This window comes from Porites lutea (assembly GCF_958299795.1).
Source record: "Porites lutea chromosome 5 unlocalized genomic scaffold, jaPorLute2.1 SUPER_5_unloc_2, whole genome shotgun sequence".
Taxonomy (NCBI): Eukaryota; Metazoa; Cnidaria; class Anthozoa; order Scleractinia; family Poritidae; genus Porites; species Porites lutea.
This window is the reverse complement of record NW_027332289.1, coordinates 519,819-532,124: the sequence shown is the minus strand read 5'-3', so window position 1 is coordinate 532,124 and position 12,306 is coordinate 519,819. Positions and strand designations below refer to the sequence as shown.

Here is a 12,306-nt window from a genome sequence, read left to right as displayed (position 1 = left end):
CACACAGCTGTCTTCACATTAGGGACCCTAAGCAAAGACGACTTTGAGCGATGCACGTCAACCGGAAGTGAGGCCTTCTCTTCTTTTATATGCCTTGACGCTAAAAAATTTGTATTTCTAAGTTTCTTTTCTCTTATAAAGACGATTTGCCCGGGATTTTGAACCCATCCACTGCCCAATGTTGCAAAAAGCCCACTTCCGGTTGACGTCCGTCGCTCAAAAACGCTGTTGCTTAAGCTCCCTTTTGGAGCCAAGAGTCACGTTTGCGGCAAACGGCAAACGTGAATTTGTACCACGTGACCAAGTGTTCCCTGTTTCTTGTTGTGAAATTCTCAACTTGAATCTGACGTTTGCTCTTTTCCGTAAAAGAGACTCTAAATATCTCTGTTCAGTCTGCCATGGCTCACGGTTTCCTGTACTTTTTTGAACTGGAATTGAATGTGTTTAAGTGAATCTTTTTCCGTGATGCGGTGTGTATTTTGTATCAGTACGGGGACTTTTTTATGTAATGAATAATTAAAAGGGATGACAATTCGAGGAGGGCGATATTTTTAAAACAGATATATAACAAATACGCAACCCTTTTCCGGATTCAGGCCCATGTTTCGTGGTAGGAGGGAGGGCTACCCACCTATCATAAGGCATAGGAAGGTTGTACTTTCCTCAAGTTAACAAAGCCTTGATCTGAGACATGCGATTAGCTTTGGTAGGCTAAGGTAATAGGCCCTTTGCAGCTAGTCATTCACGTGGTACAAAACCGCCGTGCTGGAGAGCAAAAGTCGCAAAAGTAACCCCCATGTACTTTAATCCATAACTCGTGAGCAATGCATGCGGCGACAAACATAGAGGTATCGTCCACTTCCGCCTCAATCATCCGTTGAAGTTCCGGAATCTTCTCGCTCGCGGTCCATCGCCCGGTCTTTAGTCGCGTCGTCAAGAACTCGATGCAAGGGTTCGACCATCCGTCGGACCGATCTCGACCGTCTTTCTTTATGCGCCAGTCTTTGCCCGATTCGATTAACTGAGCAAAGAGGATTAAGAGTTTTTCTGCAGGTAGGTCTTTCAGATCATAGAAGCCTTGCTCTTCACACGTAGTAGCATCCACGACGGTCTCTATCGGGGGTAGATCCAGCCTTTTACAGGTGCCGGTCTTGGACGCAGTAAATTGTAAGAATCCGTCTTCCCACACTTTAAGCATAGATTTGGGACGGAATGCGGAACACGTCAAGTTTCGACTGGCCTCCAACACAAAGTCTCTGTACGATCGGGAATAAAAGTAAGCAGAGAATATCAACCTCTGCCTTTCGACCGGCATGACTTTCGTGCGTTCGGGTTTTTCGATGTTCGCCGTTTTTTGCTCTTGTCGGTTTCACGAGCTATTTGTACTGCTGCTAGTTCAATAGCTGGTTTCACTTGGGCATAAAACCAACCGTCGTTGCGTCTTATGATTTTCTTGCGGATTCCACCTGCGTAGCTTTGCAGTAGGACTCCGCGGTCGCATTTGGCCAAGGTCAAATAGGTCTTGAGCTGAATGATCTCGTGACGACCAACGGCTCGAAAACCATGCCGGCGATGCTTGATCTCCAAAATGCACGTCCTCCCCTTCAGATCGCGGAAGCTGGCATCGACTCGACCGATCAAGTGCACCCTTAAAGACTTGTTTTTCGGGTGAGTCCACGTTCGTTGGTAGCATCGCTGTCTTTCGCGAAATTTGTAGGCAAACTTTGCCTCTAATTGCTCGATCACCTCATTCTCCATCGCTTTCCCTAGTTCGGTGTCAACGAAGGAAGAAATAATCCGCTTCGTGAAATTCACGTTCATGCCTCTGGCATCGGCTTCGATGGCACCCTCCGATGATGTCAGCAAATCCTCACCCTTCTTTCGATCCGTAAACTTCTTTGGGCAGCTCTGGAGTCTTTCGACAAAACGTCTTGACGCGGGAAGACAACGCAAAGCAGCAAATTCGTCGAACCTTCCATGCGACGAGGATTTTCCAGGGCGCCAACGGACTCCTCCTCTACGTCGAATTCTCTCAAGCGCAGCCCGTCTAGAATCAAAAACGTTCAGTTGAAGAAGTGCAGCTACGTCGGTAACTGCCACATTTACGAACCTCATAATGTCTATTGTTGCCTTGATTTTTTTTTATTGTTAGTGTGTGATAGATTGACTACTCGGAATACTCACGGGCTCGATCTAACCCCATGTATCTCTCGAAGCATACAGGAATGTACTTAAGCCATGCGTCAGCACCCTCTGGATATGACGAATATTTCGATCCACCACTGGAGGCAAACCACGAATGTCCGATCTGTCTTTCGGGGCTGCGAGAACCGATGCAGACGTCGTGTGGGCACCGGTTCTGTAGAGACTGTATATTATGGAGCTTCAGATCTGTTAGCCACTCGTGCCCCGTGGATAACGAAAGGTTGGACGAGAACTCGCTCTATCCGGACAATTTTGCTAAGCGAGAAATATTGTGCCATGACGTTTTCTGCCGAATGAAAAAGGAACATGGGTGTATGTGGAAGGGACCCCTTAAGACGATAGATGATCATATGAAAGTCTGTGCTTTTGTCGACATATGTTGTCCCAAGAATTGTGGAAAACAGTTACAGCGTAAAAACGCGAAACAACACTTGGAAACCGAGTGTCCTAACAGAACCACACCATGCGAGCACTGTGACAAAGAGGTACACTGGAATGGCCTTGAGAATCATTTTCGAACGTGTCCAAATTTTCCGGTGTCGTGTGGACAATGTGGACGACAAAACATTGTGCGAAAATTGATGGAACATCACTTGGACAACGACTGTCCCGAAATGGAAATCAAATGTGCTTTCAGCGTAGTGGGTTGCACATTCGAGGGAAAACGAGCCACCGTGGAAAAGCATGTCGATGATCAACTCGGAAGTCACGTCATGGACTTAGCAAAGACGTTTGGTGCTTTCATAGCAACCCAGAATTTGGGAACTGAATCACGGTGCAATTTTCCAGAAAACGTGAGTTGCGTTGCCAGGGCCAACAACGTAGCCTATTCATGCGACCCAAAGGCACCGCGTCATCAACAATTGAAAGAAAGTAACGAGCTGAAGCGTAGGATCAGTTTTGTTTCTGGCGGAGTCGAAAACCGGGAATACGCCCTAAACGGGCCCAGCTCGAGGCGCCAAAGACCCCTGCTAGACCTCGATGCAGTTGTTTGGCAACTTGAGACAAAATTACTGGAATTCGAAGGCCGTGTCTGTAACGGAACGTACATTTGGAGGGTAGAAAATTACCGACAGCGTCGACAAGACGCAATTGCCAATACGATGTCAGCCATGCATAGCCCTCCTTTTTACACCAGTTTGTACGGCTATAAGATGTGTCTGAGGATGAACTTGAACGGCGTGGATGGTGGCTTGGGGAAACACATTGCCTTATTTGTCCACGTGATGCAAGGGGATTATGACGACATTTTGGAATGGCCATTCTTCGGGAAAAAAATCAACCTCTCCATCTTGGACCAGTCGAAGCGTCATTGTCATATAAGTGAAACTTTGGTCGTTGAAGCCGACCTTATTGCTTTCCAGAGGCCCACTGATCGTCGTAACTACAAAGGGTATGGCTACGTCGAGTTTGCCCCCATTGACCATATTCGTGAACCTCGGCATGTAAAAAATAATACTATGCTTGTTCGCGTTCAAATTTTTGATTAAGGTTTAATTTCCATTATAATATATATATATATATATATATGTATATATATATAGTATAATATATATATATATATATATATATATATGTATAATATAATATAATATAATATAATATAATACAGTATAATATGGTATAATAAACCATACTACACCGGAGTAAACAATCGATATCACTTGCAAAGTGTATTGAAATGGCTGTTTTATTGTCTTTTACACATCGAGGGACTAGTGAAACTCGTCATCGGATGAAGAGACCAGCGTTTTTTCCGCCATACTAGAAATCAAGTCATTTGCAAAAGACGCCAAGGCAGGGATGACTTCGTTAATCCACCATGGCTTGTCAAAGGCGAGCGGTAAATTTATGAAGAGTTTTTCCCCTTCGAATAATTCGATAACGTACCCTTGCTGTTTCTGCGCGAGAAAGAGATAGGTTTGCAGTTGAGCAAATTCAGTGGGGCTAACATTGGGTTTTCGTCCAAAACGCGTCTTGATCTCGACGACTCTGTCTATTTCATCCAGGCAATCAATGCGCCCCAGAATAACTACCTCGACTTGTTCGTCAGAGGATGTCCATGCCAGTCTCTCGTACGTTTTTTGCGTCGAACTACATTTGCCAACGCACGGGTTGGCTTCGGCGATGTCGATGGCCAGCATTTCGCTGTTTTTGCCCATTTCGGTCCTAACAAAGCCCCGCGCCATGTCGACCAACTCTGTTCGACCCTCGTCTGACAGGGACGTTTTTAAACGAGCGACTAATTCATCAAACTTCGCGTGATCCTTGATGCTGTACTTTTGCCTTCGAAATTCGCGATCACTTTTCGTTAGACCTATGGCCTTGAGCAAATCCAAAGGTGGACGACAAGTGTCTGGAATACCAACTTTATCGATGCGTTCCCACACGCGTTTAATGACGTCGAGGCGAGAACAATACGGATTCAATCCGAGGATGCTACCTATCTCGGTAGCGTACAGGCGTATCTCTTGGCGAGCTTCGCTGGACGATGTGCTGTCGGCCATGAAAGCTGACGATACAGTTATGATGAATCGGTGACGGTCAGGGGAAGTCGTCCGTCGACAATCACGTTCAAAGATACAAATTGCCAGCCGATTGCCAGGATAACCGCCATCACCAAGTCGTCGCGAGTAGAAGATGTTTTCCCCGAGTAACAGTCTCGTGCCGCGTGATAAGTAAAAGAATCCATCTGAGTCACCAGTTCTTTTAGAGTAGCCCGAATAGATTCCTGGGTCGGAACGAGTTCACTGAGATCGGGCAAGACAAAGTTGGCGATGCCGTCGTGTTGGAGCCCCCTGGGATGATCCAGATGAGCCACGATCTCCGCCACCGATTCACCTGCAGTCTTGAGAATTGCATAGCGTTCTTTGATGATTTCGGTCATAGTGGAGAATTGGTCCACCCAGTATACGCATCTGACAAGTGCCGATAAGGTGTGTTGTACGAGGGACTTCTTTTGACGTGTTGTTATCCCTGGTAGGACACTGCCCTCTACGCTTCGTGTCTTGACCATGTTGATCGTGCGACCCGTGTTGACATACTTCATCTTAATCTCCAGTTCTAGCGCTCGGCACGGATCCTGTGTCAAATTATTTTCGATCCAGATGGTAATTTCGGCCCGCTTAAGAATCGGATATAACCGTTCGATATTTCTCAGATTGTAGAGGATCAGGTCACGGTGAATGGCCGTCATGTACCCTCACTCGTGGGGTTCGACGTTGTACTGATCGAGTGCCACAACCTAAACGAAAAAAAAAAACAAAAAAAACAATCATTGCCTTGCCGACCATGCAGCAACCACCGAGAGACGCAGTAAAAGCCACAAGGATCCTTTGTAGAGATCCAGTGCAACTCTTTCATCCTACTCAATATGACCGAAAAGGTGTCGCCAATCGCGTCGAAGAACTCGTGCTAGCTGTTTACGAGTTACAGCGTAGACACAAGGCCTCCGAGCTCAGACACGCCGCCGAATGCCATGAGACCGCCATGTGTGTATTGGGCTACGATCATCCTCTCGCGCGTCTAATGGAAGACGACGTGGATTCCACGGTAAGACAAAAGACCATCGAATACTTGACTCCGAGTGATGCATGGTCGTCACTTCCTCCTAACACCGCCTCTCCGTGGACGGATGCCCTGGCGGTCATGTGTTGTGAGGCTGGGAAACCCCGTAAATTCGCTATCCTCGTGGAGGCATTGTGGCATTCTTCGGCAATCAAGACCGAGCGCGGTACTATCTGGATACTGTGGCTCTGTGCATTATCTTGCTTAGTTTTCCCCTTGGATGAGACCTACGTTCTAACTCGGCCGCTGATCGACAGCGTGATTTGCACTCTAGCGCACAAAACTCCGCCAACGTCCAGTTTCTCACCAATTGAGGAATGTGTTCTGACGATATGCTTCCTGGCATCGAGCGGAGACAAGTGTGGAACGCTGCGAGTTTGGTCGTCGGAAAACCGTCAAGACGATCGGGATCTCCGTCTTGAGGCTCTTATGAAAAAACTACACAGTCAAATGGCCGTTGGAAAAGCGAACTGCCGAGAAGGCAATGAGCTACTTACGTAAAAACATTGGTGCGTCGTCTTCAGTAAAATGCATAACCCGATACCACTGGTTTTACTCGCTGCCTGGACGGGATCGATGACTACTGCCATGGTTTGCACAGTGTTGAGCACCTCGTCTGTCAAGTCCATACGACGGTGTCGGACTACCTGGGCGATGAGGTTGGCCGGAAACACTGGTTGTTTAATTGCACCCTCGGCACAGGAGTAACCCATCACCTCTCTTTGGTAATAACCCTCTACTAACATTTCCATGACTCGCTCTACGAGCCCTTTGCGACCTGGTTTGAGATCGATGTGTCCCGGTCGTAGATAGAAACGATGAACGCACGTTTCTGTTTGACCTGCGCATGCATCGCACACCATGGATTGGTGAATGCTGTAAACGTCCGGAAACTGCATCAACCGCATCAACCAATGGCCACTCGGCATAGTGGAGCACAACACGGTCATGACCACCTGACGATTGATGAGATAGGCCATGGTCGATGCCACGGATTCTTTCCGGTTGAAACCGGCCTCGTCGATCACAGCCACGTTGGGGGACTGGCCTCGCCCGCTCTGCAACAAATTGAAAAAACGACCAATAAAAAGTCACATTATGTCTTAATTGATTTATCGTTATTGTTTCTAGTTGGCAAGATCAGATCATCAATAAAAAACAGTCATGACAAGCGCAAACGCAACGACAGCGACAGCGACAGCTACAGCTACAGCAGCAACATCAACGGGGATGACCCAATCGTCGTGGATCGAGGCCACGGTCGACATGAGTCAGGCTATGCGTCCATCGCCCCCTGTTAATCTGTTACAGCAAGTCAAAAACCATCGCGATTGGGTGAGCGACGAATACGTATTACGGATGGCAAGACAGAAATTTGGAGTGTTCACCAGCACGCTCGTGACTGGAGCGGCAAGATCCGAACAATGTCTTGCAAAGGACTTCGTTTGCGTTCACGAACCGCTGGGAGTGTTCGCGTGTCTAAAACACATGGTCGTGCATAGATGCAATGAGTCCTGGCAGCAGGTGAAAAAATGGATTGACCTTCCCGATTTCGAGTCTTCGTTGCGATGTCATAAGATTATGGTGGGTGCCTCAAACGAGGTCAGCTGGTGTTGTGCCGTTTCTCGTAAACTTTTACCCGATACCACTGCTCTCCAGATGACGATATCTTCCGTGACCACATTGAACGATCTGGGAGCGGTTGTATACGGAAAGGGACAGCGAGAAGACAATGCATACTCAGCAAGGCTTATTGGCGGTTCGGTGAGGCGGTCTGGGAGTCAGAAACGGTCGTTTGACGACGCCTTTGATTTGTACACAAAAAGACACGATTTATTGAAACAGACTATCAATGCCGTAATCACAGCTTTGGTAGATACACAAAAACGAGCAAATTACAACAATCTCATTCGACAGCGAGCGGGCAGATGCGAACCCCTTCATTTGAAGGAATTTGCGCCTGGCATTCAACTGCTGTTGCGGAGTCGTCTCTTAACCCTTTGCGAGCGCCTAGTTCAGGAATTGGACGTGAAAGTGGACAAGAAAGAAATTAATTCTCTAGTGTTTTTTGCACTCGGTATCACGGTGCAGGGTCGCCAATTAGGTCCCGACATTGTCGCCCCCCGTCTTCCTGCCCGAAATTTAGCACCGCTGCCGATCGAGACCTTGTTTGAACGAGCCTTTGGTTTGCCACTCTCACAGTATTCCAAGATGGCTACCAGAATACAACGTTTGACAGGCGACCCTCGTTTTGCTCACAAATTGGGCTGGTGTGCATCACCGCCACCAGTTGAATAGGGTAGCAGGAACTTGTCGAGCAAATTGTCTCCTTCTTTTCCCTCTTCATCTTCTGTTTCCTCTTCGTTTTCCTTCTCTACCGTCTCCGCGGAGTAAGAGTAGACGGGATCTGTGACCTTTGAATGGTCCATCTCTTCGTCTTCGTTCTCTGGTTCATCGTTCAGATCGCTGTGGTCGTTGGATTGTTTGGGTGAAAGCGGGGGCGTTGAGGGTATTTTAAAGTGTGCTTGGAGAAAGTGTAACATAAACTCGCACACCACTTTTGGAAGCTCGTAGCGAAAGAGAGACGGAAGACTTTCCATCGAGTGTGGCCTGGTAAGGAAGACCTCGTATCGCTGTGAAACATAACTGAATAAATGAAGGGCATCGCTCGAACCACTTAGGTTGGTGTTCCTTTCTAGCAATTCAAGGTGTCGACCGAACGTCTCTAAGATTGGCTCAATAGAACAAGAATCATCCATGATTGATGTCTACGACAAATAAAACAAACATGTATTAGTAAGGTACGTCTGAGTCTTACAGTAGTCAATTTCGTGCGATCCCATTATGGCGCGTCAGGCGTCACGCTCATCCGCATCGTCAACGATTGTTGATCACAGTAACTCCACACTGCGAGAGTCCCTCATTCTGCGTGGTCTTCGTTTTGCATCAACAGTCATTGGACCAAGTTTAGTCGAGGGCCGAATCGGACTCGTGGACAGAGTAAACGAGATACAGGAACGATCCATCACCAGTGCATGTGAATTCATCAACGACGCTAATCGCCTGGTCCTGAGAAGGGCTCCAAGAAGCCTTTAGGTCTTACGTGAGAGGTTCGACGTTCATCACCTCAGCGTTGTTTGGCCATAGGACGGATCCAGTGACATTGCCTGTCAATTTCTTTGGACACTGGGCTCATGTGCAAAGCTATGATGAGGGACCAGCCACCGTTCCCTGGTTCATCGTGGCCGTTGCGTTGGCTTGGTGTCGATTCGTTGGAGAAATGTGGACGTCTCATTCCGACAACCCTCACCTTGCGAACGAGACGAGGTGCACTTTGAGGCAGCTAGGTGTTCACACCAACAACGAATCGCTTGTGAGGATACTGGAGAATGTATCAGATGACGAGCTTCGTCTGTCTATCGACCATCTCTTGAACGGGGAAGATACTCGCAATGCCCTTGATCGATCCATCCAGACAACGCTCACTTTAGTCAAACAACAAGTGGAACCCATGTTGCCAAATGATGCGGGATCAGAGATTCAGGCAATCGGTAGATCCTTCGTCCACACAATGGAAACCGTAACGACCCAGAGTGCAGAGACATCCAATGAATTTGATGAATATGTTGGAATAGAATTGATCGGACCATTTCGATTGATGGCGCGCATGTCTCTGAGACCTGACCTTGGAACGGAAGAAACACACGTTGCGGCTTTGGAGCAACTCCACCATCGAATCATGCAGGAAATGAAACGTTCGGTAGACGCGTCGCGCGCTGCTGGAGAAACAAACAAGCTAGTGGCACGTCATCGCGAATATGTTTGGGGGGGAAATGTCAACATGCATCCGGCGGTAGTTGACCGAATGGAAGTGCCATCGAATGATGGAGCATCAACCTACCACCCCTCGACACTGGGTGGATCATTGAACGCTGATCGAGATTTAGACTTTGGTGATTACGAAGAAAATGAGCAAGAAGAACAGGAAGAAGAAGAAGAAGAAGAAGAAGAGGAAGAGGAAGAAGCAAGTAAAATGAGTGAAGAGGAGGGTGACCGAGACAACGATCAGGCAATCGATAGGGCAATCCAAGAAAGGCAGCGAATGAATATCACTGAACGGGTGTTCGGGCTGGTACCAGTGTCAGGAGAGCAGACGCCACTGGCGTTTGACGAAGATTCTACATCCACGTATGCACCGTCCTCCCTGGGAGGGCTCTCAAAACCTTGGTCCCGAGGAGCACCATCGATAGCCAGTGACCGGTCACTCTTGGTACCTGTTGCCGACGCCATCACAGAGCGCTCAAGAGACTCGGGACCCGTCATGATTCCCGCAGAACGAACGCTCAATTTGATGGACGAGAAAGAATCAGAATATGTGCCTTCAGTTTTGAGTGGTTTCAGCATGGCACAAAGAACCAGGTCGGCCGTAGGTAGGTTGGATCGTGCTCCATCGGTCAGGTCCGATGTGTTACCCGACGCACCTCTTTTGCCGCTCTCAGACGAGGAAAGAATGGAAGACCCCATGCATTCGGTGATATTGCAACTTTCTGCAGAGATGACGGAACAGTGGGCAGCCAATGCATCGGCATCGACCACCGAAGACGAAATGATCATTCGGGAAGGATCAACGGTCGCCTCATTGATGAATGACAATGAAACTTTAAGCCAGCAAATGTCCTCTCATCGCGCCGGTGAAGAGGATCTGGTCTTGAAACTGACTCAGGCTCATTCCGAACTGGGACAAGCCAGTGCAGCGCTAGTTGCGAAAAACAAAGACATAGCTAGGCTAAACGAGACGAACGAGACCGAAAGAGAAAAGCACGACCGCGATGTAGAGCAGCTTCAAAGGGACTTGGAATCACAATCAAAAGTCGCAAAAGAGTTGAAATTGCAACTCAACGCCTTGTATGCTCGTGCCGCGGAGACCACACAGTACGTGGATACGATACAAAGAGAAAGCGCCGAAACCATGAAACATCTGAATCAGGAACTGAATGCAAAGTCGCAAGATTGCCAAACTATGCGACGAGAAGCAAGAGAACTCACTGAGGCCGTGGACAGAACGAGAACCGAGTTGGACTCTGTGGTACACGAGCTGCATGCGACCCGTCAACAGAATCAAGCGGCGGTGAACGAACGAGATCGATTGCAGGCTAGAGTGATGCAAATGACAGAAGAAGAATCCAGACGCGATGCAACGATCACCGAGATGGGCGCCACTGTTGGTCAACTCATGGAAAACAAACAAGCACTGGAGTTGCAAGTCAAGGTTTCCAATGAAGAGAAAAACCGACTGCAGGCTCGTCTGGAAGAACTCCAACAGACAAGAGAAATGGAGATGGAAAGAGCTAGGAGCACGTTGGAAGAACTGTCGAGGCGTAACAACGATCTAGAGGACAGTCTTCGGAATACGCTGACTCGAACGGCTGCCCTGGAACGCACCGTTGCCGCGGATAGAGAAGGTCAACAGGTTCAAGCGCAAGAGAAGGACAGAGAACTTTTGAGGGCAGAAGAAGCTCGTCAACAACTCGAGACGACCTTGCAAGAGGCGCGGATAGAAGCGAATGAAACCCAACGAGTCTACGAACAATTGCAATCGTCAATTCTGGAGTTACGTCAGGTAGTCGGACTGATCGACGAAAATGCCCCGGCCACTTCGTCGATGCTTTCCGATCAAATAAAACAAGTGACTACGACCGTAAAACAGCAAAGAGGCCACAGAGATGAGGCAATCGGTGCAATCCGTAGACTTGCCGACCGGTTAAGGGTGGAAAATGGGGATACCACTCTTATCAGTGAAGTAGTTGGACAAGTGATATCAAAGATCGACGACCAATTCCGAGAAGCAACAGAGACACATCATGGTCTTGTGGCCCTGGTGAACAAACCAGGTGCGACTAGCGAAGAGAGCACCGTCGCAAGCACGTCTTTGTCACAGCTGGTTCGTTTGGCCCAGGCTCGTGTTTCGGAAGTAGAAGAAAGAGCCGAGGATGCGACCCGTGCCCTTTGGGAGGTGGCCAGAATCACAGGAACGAGAGAAGAGGCTGAAGTTTCCAGCCAAGAAGTCATCGATCGTGTCACTCGAACGAATGACGAGAAAATGGCGATGCAGCGAGGATTGCAAGAAATAGCGGAAGTCACAGTGGCAACTCCGCCATTGGACCTGATCCGATTGGCGCAGGCAAAATTTAGGGCGCTTTCACAATTAGAAAAGGCGTATTCGGAAGAAGTGCTATCATTGCGACGTCGCAGCGACCTTTTACAGGAGTCTCTTGATAAAGCACAGCTCGACTACGAGCGCGAGAAAGCCAGTAGGCAACGGGAAATCCACAATTTGAGAGAACAGCTCAATCAGCTAGGAACACAACAGTTGGAGAGGTTACGGGAAGAAACTCGCGACCACGAAGAGCGACAGGACCTCGACAAGTGTCGCGCACTGCTAGAAAATGCAACCAGGGATCTCAATAGTATCACGGTGCAAAAACGTCTGGTAGAGCAAAAGTTAGCCCAGAGCGAGGTTGAATGGGAACGGCA

At 48.3% G+C, this 12,306-nt stretch overlaps 1 protein-coding gene across 1 annotated transcript; it reads left to right on the top strand.

Moving 5' to 3' along the window:
- The first annotated feature begins 2,225 nt into the window (after nt 1-2,225).
- LOC140925402 (TNF receptor-associated factor 6-like) lies at nt 2,226-3,695 on the top strand. The gene has a single exon (XM_073375371.1). The coding sequence runs from the start codon at nt 2,226-2,228 to the stop codon at nt 3,693-3,695; it is 1,470 nt and encodes a 489-aa protein (XP_073231472.1).
- The last annotated feature ends 8,611 nt before the right edge of the window (nt 3,696-12,306 follow it).